The sequence below is a fragment of the Cherax quadricarinatus genome, chromosome 2 (assembly GCF_038502225.1).
Source record: "Cherax quadricarinatus isolate ZL_2023a chromosome 2, ASM3850222v1, whole genome shotgun sequence".
Lineage (NCBI taxonomy): Eukaryota > Metazoa > Arthropoda > Malacostraca > Decapoda > Parastacidae > Cherax > Cherax quadricarinatus.
The window spans coordinates 80,261,211-80,278,620 of NC_091293.1; the positions used below are offsets into that span (position 1 = coordinate 80,261,211).

General features: G+C 40.4%; 1 protein-coding gene across 4 annotated transcripts in view; it reads right to left on the reverse strand.

Moving 5' to 3' along the window:
• Positions 1 to 17,410, reverse strand: part of LOC128684335 (uncharacterized) — a 149,303-nt gene that overhangs the window by 39,667 nt on the left and 92,226 nt on the right. For all 4 annotated transcript variants that reach the window (XM_070089303.1, XM_070089297.1, XM_070089307.1 and 1 more), the window contains one exon: positions 3,926 to 4,041. In XM_070089303.1, coding sequence (XP_069945404.1) covers positions 3,926 to 4,041 — 116 coding nt within the window. The remainder of the gene's footprint in view (positions 1 to 3,925; positions 4,042 to 17,410) is intronic.

The window sequence follows — 17,410 nt, forward strand, 5'->3', positions numbered from 1 at the left end:
GAATATTTTGAGGAACTTTTAAATGTTAAGGAAGAAACAGAGGCAGTAATTTCATGCACTGGTCAGGGAGGTATACCATCTTTTAGGAGTGAATAAGAGCAGAATGTAAGTGTGGGGGAGGTACGTGAGGCATTACGTAAAATGAAATGGGTAAAGCAGCTGGAACTGATGGGATCATGACAGAAATGTTGAAAGCAGGGGGGGATGTAGTGTTGGAGTGGTTGGTACTTTTGTTTAATAAATGTATGAAAGAGGGGAAGGTACCTAGGGATTGGCAGAGAGCATGTATAGTCCCTTTATATAAAGGGAAAGGGGACAAAAGAGACTGTAAAAATTATAGAGGAATAAGCTTACTGAGTATACCAGGAAAAGTGTACGGTAGGGTTATAATTGAAAGAATTAGAGGTAAGACAGAATGTAGGATTGCGGATGAGCAAGGAGGTTTTAGAGTGGGTAGGGGATGTGTAGATCAGGTGTTTACATTGAAGCATATATGTGAACAGTATTTAGATAAAGATAGGGAAGTTTTTATTGCATTTATGGATTTAGAAAAGGCATATGATAGAGTGGATAGAGGAGCAATGTGGCAGATGTTGCAAGTATATGGAATAGGTGGTAAGTTATTAAATGCTGTAAAGAGTTTTTATGAGGATAGTGAGGCTCGGGTTGGGGTGTGTAGAAGAGAGGGAGACTACTTCCCGGTAAAAGTAGGTCTTAGACAGGGATGTGTAATGTCACCATGGTTGTTTAATATATTTATAGATGGGGTTGTAAAGGAAGTAAATGCTAGGGTGTTTGGGAGAGGGGTGGGATTAAATTATGGGGAATCAAATTCAAAATGGGAATTGACACAGTTACTTTTTGCTGATGATACTGTGCTTATGGGGGATTCTAAAGAAAAATTGCAAAGGTTAGTGGAAGAGTTTGGGAATGTGTGTAAAGGTAGAAAGTTGAAAGTGAACATAGAAAAGAGTAAGGTGATGAGGGTGTCAAATGATTTAGATAAAGAAAAATTGGATATCAAATTGGGGAGGAGGAGTATGGAAGAAGTGAATGTTTTCAGATACTTGGGAGTTGACGTGTCGGCGGATGGATTTATGAAGGATGAGGTTAATCATAGAATTGATGAGGGAAAAAAGGTGAGTGGTGCGTTGAGGTATATGTGGAGTCAAAAAACGTTATCTATGGAGGCAAAGAAGGGAATGTATGAAAGTATAGTAGTACCAACACTCTTATATGGGTGTGAAGCTTGGGTGGTAAATGCAGCAGCGAGGAGACGGTTGGAGGCAGTGGAGATGTCCTGTTTAAGGGCAATGTGTGGTGTAAATATTATGCAGAAAATTCGGAGTGTGGAAATTAGGAGAAGGTGTGGAGTTAATAAAAGTATTAGTCAGAGGGCAGAAGAGGGGTTGTTGAGGTGGTTTGGTCATTTAGAGAGAATGGATCAAAGTAGAATGACATGGAAAGCATATAAATCTATAGGGGAAGGAAGGCGGGGTAGGGGTCGTCCTCGAAAGGGTTGGAGAGAGGGGGTAAAGGAGGTTTTGTGGGTAAGGGGCTTGGACTTCCAGCAAGCGTGCGTGAGCGTGTTAGATAGGAGTGAATGGAGACGAATGGTACTTGGGACCTGACGATCTGTTGGAGTGTGAGCAGGGTAATATTTAGTGAAGGGATTCAGGGAAACCGGTTATTTTCATATAGTCGGACTTGAGTCCTGGAAATGGGAAGTACAATGCCTGCACTTTAAAGGAGGGGTTTGGGATATTGGCAGTTTGGAGGGATATGTTGTGTATCTTTATATGTGTATGCTTCTAGACTGTTGTATTCTGAGCACCTCTGCAAAAACAGTGATAATGTGCGAGTGTGGTGAAAGTGTTGAATGATGATGAAAGTATTTTCTTTTTGGGGATTTTCTTTCTTTTTTTGGGTCACCCTGCCTCGGTGGGAGACGGCCGACTTTTTTAAAAAAAAAAAAAAAAAAAAAAATATATATATATATATATATATATATATACATATTTTTTTTTTTATTATCACACTGGCTGATTCCCACCAAGGCAGGGTGGCCCAAAAAAAGAAAAACTTTCACCATCATTCACTCCATCACTGTCTTGCCAGAAGGGTGCTTTACACTACAGTTTTTAAACTGCAACATTAACACCCCTCCTTCAGAGTGCAGGCACTGTACTTCCCATCTCCAGGACTCAAGTCCGGCCTGTCGGTTGAGAGAGAGAGAGAGACAGAGAATGATGCTACTTATGTATGAAAGCACATGAAAGGAGTGTTGTTATACACTCCTCCAGCAGTATCCCATACCCATAATCACATTTTCTCTGGTAGTGATCGATCAGAGTGAACATAATATGTATTATAATCAACCATGTAATTGCCCTATGCCGGAGTGCCTACCTCACCTCACTATTATGTCTATTTATTCACATATGATTGTCTTTATTATGTTTATATGATATGTAGTGTCTTCCATATACAATTATGAACAACATGTGATAACTGGAATAAAGAAATTCACAACAATGTCATAAATATACGACATTTTATAACACCAGCAGCGGTTCCCAAGATCTAGCATTTCTGAGACCTTCTCTCAGCTTATTTCATGTCTGGGATAAGCTCCTCCCACTGTTTAATGATACAAAATGTTGATTTTAATACATTAGCAAAAAAATTAATTTAAAAAGAAAATAAAAAAAAAATCGGAATTACTGGAAATTCACAACATCCACATGGGGATGTGCTACCTGTGGTGTCGTCATAAGAAATGTTGCAGTGGCTATAATCTGTTGTAGAAACATCATACAAACATGATATTTACACCAAAAATGTTGACAGATTCTTGAACTATTTTTCTGTAAGCTTCAGCTCAATTTTCGATTATATTTTAATTTTTGTACCCCGCCCAAGTGCACGGCCATGATTCCCCTTAGTCACATCTCCAGGCCTCTTCTATATAACACATGCTTTAGATTTTTAATTCTTTATTCAAACAAAAATAGATGATTTACTCTATTTCTCAAATAATACAATACGAACAGGAAAGATTGGTCATGACTTACAGTATCCCAATAATTGAATCAGACCTATTAAAAACCCATAAAACAGACTGGGGGTTGTTGGGAGCTTTACTCATCCTCTGGAATATTGGCAAAAATTGAATATTTTTGTTGCTTTGAGCTCAATATCAATCTACTTCTAGTCTGGAAACCAATCAAAATCAGGTCTATTTCAGTATTTTGTCTTCAATTCTATTAATTGATACCAAGAAACAGCCAATAAAACCATAAAAACCATTAGAGAAAACACTGCAAAGTTGGTATTTTAAACTATACACACAGTCACAGTTTTTTTTCCCATCAAACACTGCACAGGGTAGGATTTTTTTTTTCTATGGTGCACACAGACCCAGTCTCTCATATCTAGGTCACAATTTACTGCTAATGGTTTATCCGAGTGAGCCGAACTCAGGACATAGAACTAAATGAGGGACCCTGACCTCAATGATGTAGATCTATGGACAGTGAAAGGGTTAAGGCATGTTATCAAGGCATGTTATCAAGGAAAGTTATTATTGCAAGTTATTAAAGCAAGTTAATAATGCAATCTGTGGTTAAATGTTAATATTGTTTATAATAAATACTTAACACAAAACTTATGGGTTAATAAAGTTATATAACAACACTTGTTGGGTGAGCAAACAGATTAATTTATAGAGGAAAACCTACACTTACAAACAAGTGTTACTGGCTTAGTAACTTACAAACAAGTGGTGATGCTGACTTAACTTACAAACAAGAGTTGTTGCTTACAGTGGCTGTAAGCAACATTACAGCACTAGTGTTGCTTCACTTGCTGACCTCAGCCAACACTACAGTGGTTGCAAGCAACAATACAGTGTTGCTACACTTACTTCTTCATGAGGTCATTGATGTGTGCCTCAGACACGGTAGGGAACATCGCAGCGATCTTTGCAATGGCGGCCAACTGTTGTGAGTGTTCCACAGTGTCTGTGGAACCACCGGCCTCCTGCATGGAACACAACACTCATTATAACATTAACATTATACTCATTATAAAGCACAACACTCACTATAACAGTAATATTATACTCATTATCAAACACACAAAGAGTGTAACAAGTTTTCACACCATAATGCAGATTTAAAGTACAAACAAGCATTTATGTTCAGCGTCAATTTCTCCATTGATCTGCATCTTATGCAAGAAACAGGTGTTTAATGTGAAGTGCACTTGTGTTAAGTAGTATGCTGCACCTTGTTACACTTTAGGAGTGACACAAACTATATTTTTATGTCAACTAGGCCTCACAAATACTAGGTTAAGTGGTCCTATATCCATCAAAAATAAACTACTGTGCCTACCACTGTATTTTTTTTATTTAAATTACATTACTTGAATGGCATAAAGAAATATTATTATTATTATTATTATTATTGTTATTATTATTATTATATAGCTCATAGGTTGCTGACCCCCATGCAATAAGCAAAAATCGCCAGCGAGTGGAATTTTTTTTTATTACTGAAGGCATCAACAGCACCCGATAATGTGTTTACACTATCATACATAAAGTGATCAACAGAGCTAAGCATAAAAAAAGATTAAAAATGTAAAATAAATACACAGTACTATATACAATACTTACCTTAAAATATGGCACCGGTTGCCCTTCTCTTTTGCCACTGTTGTGTGAAAATGGCATAAATAAGGTAAATGCACCAAATATAATGAACAATCCTCAACTGAAAGTCAATGTAAATATAGAACAATATAAAGAGGGTGCTGAATACACAGGGCCATTCTCTATTACATACCACATTGGAAATAAGTTGAATACAACAAAAACAATAAAAAGTTTTGCCTCACAAAGAGGAAACGAGTATCCACTGAATGTGGCAGTTATAATTATGAGATTTTTATTGTATAAGGCACCTTCATCAGTCACCCATCTGACTGTGTTTGCAACAGTGCAGTACTGTCTGCTGTTAAGAGGATAGACTGACCAATAATTGGTTTTCAGAGTTTTGCTACTTCTGCAATGCAGCCTTGGTCCAAGCTTGTCTGAAGTTTGGTCCATGCTTGTCTGGTGCTTGGTCCAGACTTGTCTGGTGCTTGGTCCAGACTTGTCTGGTGCTTGGTCCAGACCTGTCTGGTGCTTGGTCTAGGCTTGTCTGGTGCTTGGTCCAGACTTGTCTGGTGCTTGGTCCAGACTTGTCTGGTGCTTGGTCCAGACTTGTCTGGTGCTTGGTCCAGACTTGTCTGGTGCTTGGTCCAGACTTGTCTGGTGCTTGGTCCAGACTTGTCTGGTGCTTGGTCCAGACTTGTCTGGTGCTTGGTCCAGACTTGTCTGGTGCTTGGTCCAGACTTGTCTGGTACCTGCGCCAGCTTTGGCTGGTGCTTTCCTGACCTTCCAATACATTACATTAAATCTATCCAAATCAGTAGTCATCTTCTTTAACCCTTTGACTGTCACAGGCCCCTTTCTGAAACTGTCATTCTATGTCAATAAATTTTTGAAAAAAAACACGCTAAGATAACAGGGATATCTTGCTACTCCTACTTACACTTTGGTCACACTTCACAGACACGCACATGCATATATATATATACATACATCTAGGTTTTTCTCCTTTTTCTAAATAGCTCTTGTTCTTTTTTATTTCTTCTATTGTCCATGGGGAAGTGGAAAAGAATCTTTCCTCCGTAAGCCATGCGTGTCGTATGAGGCGACTAAAATGCCGGGAGCAATGGGCTAGTAACCCCTTCTCCTGTATACAATTACTAAAAAAGAGAAGAAGAAAAACTTTATAAAACTGGGTTGCTTAAATGTGCGTGGATGTAGTGGGGATGACAAGAAACAGATGACTGCTGATGTTATGAATGAAAAGAAGTTGGATGTCCTGGCCCTAAGCGAAACAAAGCTGAAGGGGGTAGGAGAGTTTCAGTGGGGGGAAATAAATGGGATTAAATCTGGAGTATCTGAGAGAGTTAGAGCAAAGGAAGGGGTAGCAGTAATGTTAAATGATCAGTTATGGAAGGAGAAAAGAGAATATGAATGTGTAAATTCAAGAATTATGTGGATTAAAGTAAAGGTTGGATGCGAGAAGTGGGTCATAATAAGCGTGTATGCACCTGGAGAAGAGAGGAATGCAGAGGAGAGAGAGAGATTTTGGGAGATGTTAAGTGAATGTATAGGAGCCTTTGAACCAAGTGAGAGAGTAATTGTGGTAGGGGACTTGAATGCTAAAGTAGGAGAAACTTTTAGAGAGGGTGTGGTAGGTAAGTTTGGGGTGCCAGGTGTAAATGATAATGGGAGCCCTTTGATTGAACTTTGTATAGAAAGGGGTTTAGTTATAGGTAATACATATTTTAAGAAAAAGAGGATAAATAAGTATACACGATATGATGTAGGGCGAAATGACAGTAGTTTGTTGGATTATGTATTGGTAGATAAAAGACTGTTGAGTAGACTTCAGGATGTACATGTTTATAGAGGGGCCACAGATATATCAGATCACTTTCTAGTTGTAGCTACACTGAGAGTAAAAGGTAGATGGGATACAAGGAGAATAGAAGCATCAGGGAAGAGAGAGGTGAAGGTTTATAAACTAAAAGAGGAGGCAGTTAGGGTAAGATATAAACAGCTATTGGAGGATAGATGGGCTAATGAGAGCATAGGCAATGGGGTCGAAGAGGTATGGGGTAGGTTTAAAAATGTAGTGTTAGAGTGTTCAGCAGAAGTTTGTGGTTACAGGAAAGTGGGTGCAGGAGGGAAGAGGAGCGATTGGTGGAATGATGATGTAAAGAGAGTAGTAAGGGAGAAAAAGTTAGCATATGAGAAGTTTTTACAAAGTAGAAGTGATGCAAGGAGGGAAGAGTATATGGAGAAAAAGAGAGAAGTTAAGAGAGTGGTGAAGCAATGTAAAAAGAGAGCAAATGAGAGAGTGGGTGAGATGTTATCAACAAATTTTGTTGAAAATAAGAAAAAGTTTTGGAGTGAGATTAACAAGTTAAGAAAGCCTAGAGAACAAATGGATTTGTCAGTTAAAAATAGGAGAGGAGAGTTATTAAATGGAGAGTTAGAGGTATTGGGAAGATGGAAGGAATATTTTGAGGAATTGTTAAATGTTGATGAAGATAGGGAAGCTGTGATTTCGTGTATAGGGCAAGGAGGAATAACATCTTGTAGGAGTGAGGAAGAGCCAGTTGTGAGTGTGGGGGAAGTTCGTGAGGCAGTAGGTAAAATGAAAGGGGGTAAGGCAGCCGGGATTGATGGGATAAAGATAGAAATGTTAAAAGCAGGTGGGGATATAGTTTTGGAGTGGTTGGTGCAATTATTTAATAAATGTATGGAAGAGGGTAAGGTACCTAGGGATTGGCAGAGAGCATGCATAGTTCCTTTGTATAAAGGCAAAGGGGATAAAAGAGAGTGCAAAAATTATAGGGGGATAAGTCTGTTGAGTGTACCTGGTAAAGTGTATGGTAGAGTTATAATTGAAAGAATTAAGAGTAAGACGGAGAATAGGATAGCAGATGAACAAGGAGGCTTTAGGAAAGGTAGGGGGTGTATGGACCAGGTGTTTACAGTGAAACATATAAGTGAACAGTATTTAGATAAGGCTAAAGAGGTCTTTGTGGCATTTATGGATTTGGAAAAGGCGTATGACAGGGTGGATAGGGGGGCAATGTGGCAGATGTTGCAAGTGTATGGTGTAGGAGGTAGGTTACTGAAAGCAGTGAAGAGTTTTTACGAGGATAGTGAGGCTCAAGTTAGAGTATGTAGGAAAGAGGGAAATTTTTTCCCAGTAAAAGTAGGCCTTAGACAAGGATGTGTGATGTCACCGTGGTTGTTTAATATATTTATAGATGGGGTTGTAAGAGAAGTAAATGCGAGGGTCTTGGCAAGAGGCGTGGAGTTAAAAGATAAAGAATCACACACAAAGTGGGAGTTGTCACAGCTGCTCTTTGCTGATGACACTGTGCTCTTGGGAGATTCTGAAGAGAAGTTGCAGAGATTGGTGGATGAATTTGGTAGGGTGTGCAAAAGAAGAAAATTAAAGGTGAATACAGGAAAGAGTAAGGTTATGAGGATAACAAAAAGATAGGGTGATGAAAGATTGAATATCAGATTGGAGGGAGAGAGTATGGAGGAGGTGAACGTATTCAGATATTTGGGAGTGGACGTGTCAGCGGATGGGTCTATGAAAGATGAGGTGAATCATAGAATTGATGAGGGAAAAAGAGTGAGTGGTGCACTTAGGAGTCTGTGGAGACAAAGAACTTTGTCCTTGGAGGCAAAGAGGGGAATGTATGAGAGTATAGTTTTACCAACGCTCTTATATGGGTGTGAAGCATGGGTGATGAATGTTGCAGCGAGGAGAAGGCTGGAGGCAGTGGAGATGTCGTGTCTGAGGGCAATGTGTGGTGTGAATATAATGCAGAGAATTCGTAGTTTGGAAGTTAGGAGGAGGTGCGGGATTACCAAAACTGTTGTCCAGAGGGCTGAGGAAGGGTTGTTGAGGTGGTTCGGACATGTAGAGAGAATGGAGCGAAACAGAATGACTTCAAGAGTGTATCAGTCTGTAGTGGAAGGAAGGCGGGGTAGGGGTCGGCCTAGGAAGGGTTGGAGGGAGGGGGTAAAGGAGGTTTTGTGTGCGAGGGGCTTGGACTTCCAGCAGGCATGCGTGAGCGTGTTTGATAGGAGTGAATGGAGACAAATGGTTTTTAATACTTGACGTGCTGTTGGAGTGTGAGCAAAGTAACATTTATGAAGGGACTCAGGGAAACCGGCAGGCCGGACTTGAGTCCTGGAGATGGGAAGTACAGTGCCTGCACTCTGAAGGAGGGGTGTTAATGTTGCAGTTTAAAAACTGTAGTGTAAAGCACCCTTCTGGCAAGACAGTGATGGAGTGAATGATGGTGAAAGTTTTTCTTTTTCGGGCCACCCTGCCTTGGTGGGAATCGGCCGGTGTGATAATAAAAAAAAAAAAAATTTTAAATGTTGAGGAAGAAAGGGAGGCGGTAATTTCATGCACTGGCCAGGGAAGTATACCATCTTTTAGGAGTGAAGAAGAGCAGAATGTAAGTGTGGTGGAGGTACGTGAGGCATTACGTAGAATGAAAGGGGGTAAAGCAGCTGGAACTGATGGGATCATGACAGAAATGTTAAAAGCAGGGGGGGATATAGTGTTGGAGTGGTTGGTACTTTTGTTTAATAAATGTATGAAAGAGGGGAAGGTACCTAGGGATTGGCGGAGAGCATGTATAGTCCCTTTATATAAAGGGAAAGGGGACAAAAGAGATTGTAAAAATTATAGAGGAATAAGTTTACTGAGTATACCAGGAAAAGTATACGGTAGGGTTATAATTGAAAGAATTAGAGGTAAGACAGAATGTAGGATTGTGGATGAGCAGGGAGGCTTCAGAGTGGGTAGGGGATGTGTAGATCAAGTGTTTACATTGAAGCATATATGTGAACAGTATTTAGATAAAGGTAGGGAAGTTTTTATTGCATTTATGGATTTAGAAAAGGCATATGATAGAGTGGATAGAGGAGCAATGTGGCAGATGTTGCAAGTATATGGAATAGGTGGTAAGTTACTAAATGCTGTAAAGAGCTTTTATGAGGATAGTCAGGCTCAGGTTAGGGTATGTAGAAGAGAGGGAGAATACTTCCCGGTAAAAGTAGGTCTTAGACAGGGATGTGTAATGTCACCATGGTTGGGATTAAGACACATGTGCAACATCTGGGTATCTTTATTGTAGACGTTTTGCCATCCAGTGGCTTTATCAATACAAATTCTAGGACATAACTTGAAGACAGTAGAACTATGTACAGAAGATGAGGTAATCAGTCCCTCAACCTAGGAGTAGGTGCGAAGAGCACCATAGTCGTGGAGATTCTGAAGCAGAAGAAAGGAGCCTGGCGCTTATATAGTAACGTCAGGTGTAGCAGACGAGGGCATATTCACTGGTAGGCGGGATTCCCCAGTGGAAGTAGGTCCTTCCCAAAGAGATGGGTTAGTTGTAGTAGTAGTTGTCGTAGTCGTGAAGGTTATGTACATGTCCTCAGAATTAAGATTCCATGATGTTGCAGTGTCTGACAAGTTGTGTACGAATGGTATATAATACCGACAAGATGAGATTAAGACACATGTGCAACATCTGGGTATCTTTATTGTAGACGTTTCGCCATCCAGTGGCTTTATCAATACAAATTCTAGGACACAACTTGTCAGACACTGCAACATCATGGAATCTTAATTCTGAGGACATGTACATAACCTTCACGACTACGACAACTACTACTACAACTAACCCATCTCTTTGGGAAGGACCTACTTCCACTGGGGAATCCCGCCTACCAGTGAATATGCCCTCGTCTGCTACACCTGACGTTACTATATAAGCGCCAGGCTCCTTTCTTCTGCTTCAGAATCTCCACGACTATGGTGCTCTTCGCACCTACTCCTAGGTTGAGGGACTGATTACCTCATCTTCTGTACATAGTTCTACTGTCTTCAAGTTATGTCCTAGAATTTGTATCGATAAAGCCACTGGATGGCGAAACGTCTACAATAAAGATACCCAGATGTTGCACATGTGTCTTAATCTCATCTTGTCGGTATTATATACCATTCGTACACAACTTGTCAGACACTGCAACATCATGGAATCTTAATTCTGAGGACATGTACATAACCTTCACGACTACGACAACTACTACTACAACTAACCCATCTCTTTGGGAAGGACCTACTTCCACTGGGGAATCCCGCCTACCAGTGAATATGCTCTCGTCTGCTACACCTGACGTTACTATATAAGCGCCAGGCTCCTTTCTTCTGCTTCAGAATCTCCACGACTATGGTGCTCTTCGCACCTACTCCTAGGTTGAGGGACTGATTACCTCATCTTCTGTACATAGTTCTACTGTCTTCAAGTTATGTCCTAGAATTTGTATTAATAAAGCCACTGGATGGCGAAACGTCTACAATAAAGATACCCAGATGTTGCACATGTGTCTTAATCTCATCTTGTCGGTATTATATACCATTCGTACACAACTTGTCAGACACTGCAACATCATGGAATCTTAATTCTGAGGACATGTACATAACCTTCACGACTACGACAACTACTACTACAACTAACCCATCTCTTTGGGAAGGACCTACTTCCACTGGGGAATCCCGCCTACCAGTGAATATGCCCTCGTCTGCTACACCTGACGTTACTATATAAGCGCCAGGCTCCTTTCTTCTGCTTCTGAATCTCCACGACTATGGTGCTCTTCGCACCTACTCCTAGGATGAGGGACTGATTACCTCATCTTCTGTACATAGTTCTACTGTCTTCAAGTTATGTCCTAGAATTTGTATTGATAAAGCCACTGGATGGCGAAACGTCTACAATAAAGATACCCAGATGTTGCACGTGTCTTAATCTCATCTTGTCGGTATTATATACCATTCGTACACGTCACCATGGTTGTTTAATATATTTATAGATGGGGTTGTAAAAGAAGTAAATGCTAGGGTGTTCGGGAGAGGGGTGGGATTAAATTATGGGGAATCAAATTCAAAATGGGAACTGACACAGTTACTTTTTGCTGATGATACTGTGCTTATGGGAGATTCTAAAGAAAAATTGCAAAGGTTAGTGGATGAGTTTGAGAATGTGTGCAAAGGTAGAAAGTTGAAAGTGAACATAGAAAAGAGTAAGGTGATGAGGGTATCAAATGATTTAGATAAAGAAAAATTGGATATCAAATTGGGGAGGAGGAGTATGGAAGAAGTGAATGTTTTCAGATACTTGGGAGTTGACGTGTCGGCGGATGGGTTTATGAAGGATGAGGTTAATCATAGAATTGATGAGGGAAAAAAGGTGAGTGGTGCGTTGAGGTATATGTGGAGTCAAAAAACGTTATCTATGGAGGCAAAGAAGGGAATGTATGAAAGTATAGTAGTACCAACACTCTTATATGGATGTGAAGCTTGGGTGGTAAATGCAGCAGCGAGGAGACGTTTGGAGGCAGTGGAGATGTCCTGTCTAAGGGCAATGTGTGGTGTAAATATTATGCAGAAAATTCGGAGTGTGGAAATTAGGAGAAGGTGTGGAGTAAATAAAAGCATTAGTCAGAGGGCAGAAGAGGGGTTGTTGAGGTGGTTTGGTCATTTAGAGAGAATGGATCAAAGTAGAATGACATGGAAAGCATATAAATCTATAGGGGAAGGATGGAGGGGTAGGGGTTGTCCTCGAAAGGGTTGAAAAGAGAGGGTAAAGGAGGTTTTGTGGGCAAGGGGCTTGAACTTCCAGCAAGCGTGCATGAGCGTGTTAGATAGGAGTGAATGGAGACGAATGATACTTGGGACCTGATGATCTGTTGGAGTGTGAGCAGGGTAATATTTAGTGAAGGGATTCAGGGAAACCGGTTATTTTCATATAGTCAGACTTGAGTCCTGGAAACGGGAAGTACAATGCCTGCACTTTAAAGGAGGGGTTTGGGATATTGGCAGTTTGGAGGGATATGTTGTGTATCTTTATATGTATATGCTTCTAAACTGTTGTATTCTGAGCACCTCTGCAAAAGCAGTGATAATGTGTGAGTGTGTTGAAAGTGTTGAATGATGATGAAAGTATTTTCTTTTTGGGGATTTTCTTTCTTTTTTGGGTCACCCTGCCTCGGTGGGAGACGGCCAACTTGTTGAAAAAAAAAAATATGAGAAGTTTTTACAAAGTAGAAGTGATGCAAGGAGGGAAGGGTATATGGAGAAAAAGAGAGAGGTTAAGAGAGTGGTGAAGCAATGTAAAAAGAGAGCAAATGAGAGAGTGGGTGAGATGTTATCAACAAATTTTGTTGAAAATAAGAAAAAGTTTTGGAGTGAGATTAACAAGTTAAGGAAGCCTAGAGAACAAATGGATTTGTCAGTTAAAAATAGGAGAGGAGAGTTATTAAATGGAGAGTTAGAGGTATTGGGAAGATGGAGGGAATATTTTGAGGAACTGTTAAATGTTGATGAAGATAGGGAAGCTGTGATTTCGTGAATAGGGCAAGGAGGAATAACATCTTGTAGGAGTGAGGAAGAGCCAGTTGTGAGTGTGAGGGAAGTTCGTGAGGCAGTAGGTAAAATGAAAGGGGGTAAGGCAGCCGGGATTGATGGGATAAAGATAGAAATGTTAAAAGCAGGTGGGGATATAGTTTTGGAGTGGTTGGTGCAATTATTTAATAAATGTATGGAAGAGGGTAAGGTACCTAGGGATTGGCAGAGAGCATGCATAGTTCCTTTGTATAAAGGAAAAGGGGACAAAAGAGAGTGCAAAAATTATAGGGGGATAAGTCTGCTGAGTGTACCTGGTAAAGTGTATGGTAGAGTTATTATTGAAAGAATTAAGAGTAAGACGGAGAATAGGATAGCAGATGAACAAGGAGGCTTTAGGAAAGGTAGGGGGTGTGTGGACCAGGTGTTTACAGTGAAACATATAAGTGAACAGTATTTAGATAAGGCTAAAGAGGTCTTTGTGGCATTTATGGATTTGGAAAAGGCGTATGACAGGGTGGATAGTGGGGCAATGTGGCAGATGTTGCAAGTGTATGGTGTAGGAGGTAGGTTACTGAAAGCAGTGAAGAGTTTTTATGAGGATAGTGAGGCTCAAGTTAGAGTATGTAGGAAAGAGGGAAATTATTTCCCAGTAAAAGTAGGCCTTAGACAAGGATGTGTGATGTCACCGTGGTTGTTTAATATATTTATAGATGGGGTTGTAAGAGAAGTAAATGCGAGGGTCTTGGCAAGAGGCGTGGAGTTAAAAGATAAAGAATCACACATAAAGTGGGAGTTGTCACAGTTACTCCTTGCTGATGACACTGTGCTCTTTGGAGATTTTGAAGAGAAGTTGCAGAGATTGGTGGATGAATTTGGTAGGGTATGCAAAAGTAGAAAATTAAAAGTGAATACAGGAAAGAGTAAGGTTATAAGGATAACAAAAAGATTAGGTGATGAAAGATTGGATATCAGATTGGAGGGAGAGGGTATGGAGGAGGTGAATGTATTCAGATATTTGGGAGTGGACGTGTCAGCAGATGGGTCTATGAAAGATGAGGTGAATCATAGAATTGATGAGGGGAAAAGGGTGAGTGGTGCACTTAGGAGTCTGTGGAGACAAAGAACTTTGTCCTTGGAGGCAAAGAGGGGAATGTATGAGAGTATAGTTTTACCAACGCTCTTATATGGGTGTGAAGCATGGGTGATGAATGTTGCAGCGAGGAGAAGGCTGGAGGCAGTGGAGATGTCATGTCTGAGGGCAATGTGTGGTGTGAATATAATGCAAAGAATTCGTAGTTTGGAAGTTAGAAGGAGGTGCGGGATTACCAAAACTGTTGTCCAGAGGGCTGAGGAAGGGTTGTTGAGGTGGTTCGGACATGTAGAGAGAATGGAGCGAAACAGAGTGACTTCAAGAGTGTATCAGTCTGTAGTGGAAGGAAGGCGGGGTAGGGGTCGGCCTAGGAAAGGTTGGAGGGAGGGGGTAAAGGAGGTTTTGTGTGCGAGGGGCTTGGACTTCCAGCAGGCATGCATGAGCGTGTTTGATAGGAGTGAATGGAGACAAATGGTTTTTAATACTTGACGTGCTGTTGGAGTGTGAGCAAAGTAACATTTATGAAGGGGTTCAGGGAAACCGGCAGGCCGGACTTGAGTCCTGGAGATAGAAAGTACAGTGCCTGCACTCTGAAGGAGGGGTGTTAATGTTGCAGTTTAAAAACTGTAGTGTAAAGCACCCTTCTGGCAAGACAGTGATGGAGTGAATGATGGTGAAAGTTTTTCTTTTTTGGGCCACCCTGCCTTGGTGGGAATCGGCCAGTGTGATAATAAAAAAAAAATAATAACCTTAAAACACTTGAAGTTCTGGAAAGTTTCCAGACATAATAGAGAGATGTGCTCACAGAGAATGTAAGCAAACCAGGTGGGGCACGGTGATTGTATTAGAAAGACAGGTGTGGGGAGCTGCATAGCGAGTTTTGGTCATAATTTGAAAAGTTCGCATTAGCAGAATGCTGTAATGCAAAACGCCATAAAGTGGGGTCCTACTGTACTATCTCTATCTCATTATACTGTTAGACAGGCATATGCTATCTCATCGTATTGTTTGATAGGCATATACTCTCTCATTATACATGTATTGTTAGATAGGCATACGCTATCTCATTATATTGTTCAACAAGCATATACGTACTATCTCACTGTATTGTTAGACAGGCATATATACTATCTCATTATATTGTTAGATAGGAATATACCATCTCATTGTATTCAATTCAATTCAATTCAAAGTTTATTCTCTATAAGGATTACAATCCTGAGTTTGCAGAAATTTGGTTATTGTGTGGTTTACATGTAGTAAAATAATGATTACAGAGTGTACCACTAACACCTAGCATGGCTAGGCATTTCGGGCAGACTTAGTTTTATTCTTAATTGTAAAATATTACAAATTATGAGGTAAGTTGGTATTATGGCTAAGTGACTAAATACTAGTTTGTGAGTTTAGCAATGTGAATGCTTTTGTTTTGGCACAGTACATAGTTTCAGTATTGGAGTATCACAGGATTCATTATTTTAAGATTGAGATTAATATTTCTGTTTATGGTCAAATGGGTGAGTGAGTGTAAGTGTGAACCACAAGGTGGTATTCGTGTAGTTAGTTGACGGGGTGTATCAGGGAGATAAGATGTTTTCTAATGGTAGTTTTGAAGGTGATGAATGTGTCTGCAGTTCTAGAGTTCTCAGGTAGGGTGTTCCAGATTTTAGGGCCTTTGACATACATTGAATTTTTGTAAAGGTTTAGTCGGACATGGGGAATGTCGTAGAGATGTTTGTGTCTGGTGTTATGCCTGTGGGTTCTGTCACAACTATCAAGAAAGCGTTTTAGGTCAAGGTTGATATTAGAGTTTAAGGCCCTGTAGATGTAGATTGCACAGTAGTAAGTGTGGATGTACTGAACAGGGAGTATGTTTAGATCTATGAAGAGTGGGGGGGTGTGTTGCCAGGGATGGGATTTAGTGATTATTCTTACTGCAGCTTTTTGTTGGGTTATTATTGGCTTTAGGTGTGTTGCTGCAGTTGATCCCCAAACACAAATAGCATAGGTGAGGTATGGATAAATAAGTGAGTGGTATAGTGTGAGAAGGGCATTTTGCGGCATGTGGTATCGTATCTTGGAGAGGATCCCAACCGTTTTGGATACTTTTTTGGTTATATGCTGGATATGGGTGCTGAAATTCAGGTTGTTGTCAAGGTATAAGCCCCCATTATGTCTGGTAATTAGAGTGTTGTCAATCTTAATGTTAATTTGTGCATCTCCTGCTCTGCTACTAAACATAATATAGTAGGTTTTGTCAGTGTTAAGCGTAAGTTTATTGGCTGTCATCCAAATCGATATTTTGATCAGCTCCTCGTTCACAATGGTGTTGAGGGTGGCAAGATTAGGGTGAGAGATGACATAAGTCGTGTCGTCAGCAAAGAGAATGGGTTTCAGGTGTTGGGATACGTTTTGAAGATCATTGATGTATATTAGGAAGAGCAGGGGACCAAGGACACTTCCCTGCGGAACTCCAGTATCCAGTGGCCGTGTTGCTGATGCTGTGTCTTTAATGGTGACATACTGATACCTATTAGTAAGGTAAGATTTGAAATAAGCAAACGCATGGCCTCTTATACAGTAATGATCAAGTTTGTGGAGTAGGATGTCGTGGTCTACTGTGTCAAAAGCTTTTCTTAGGTCAATAAAAATTCCTAGTGGATATTCCTTATTTTCCAATGCTGTGTAAAGCAGATCTAGCATTTTTATGATTGCATCATTAGTGCTTTTATTTTTCCTGAATCCAAATTGGCAGGGGTTGAGTATGTTTTGTGCCATTATAAATGAATACAGTCTCCTGTGCACGAGTTTCTCAAAGATTTTGGATAGCAATGGTAAGTTAGATATTGGCCTATAGTTGTTTAAGTCTGTAGGGTCACCACCTTTATGTATTGGTGTAACCCTTGCCATCTTGAGTAGTTTCGGGAAGGTGCTAGTCTCTAGTGACTTGTTCAGTAATGGTGGGACATGAGACAGATTCCCTGAGTTATTTTTAAGTGACTTTATAATCTCGGTGACTTCCGTAGGCTCAGTTGGTGCAAGATAGAAGGAATTTGGGAAATTCCCATCTAGGTAGTCCCCAGCATGGGCATTGGTATGTGGGATTTTATTGGCGAGATTAGATCCTATGGTTGAGAAGAAGTCGTTTATCTTGTTAGCTGTGTCAGTGGGATGTAGTGGTATTTCATTAGGTTTAGTTAGGACAATATTCTTGGTTTTTCTCAGTTTGTGGGTCCCTAGA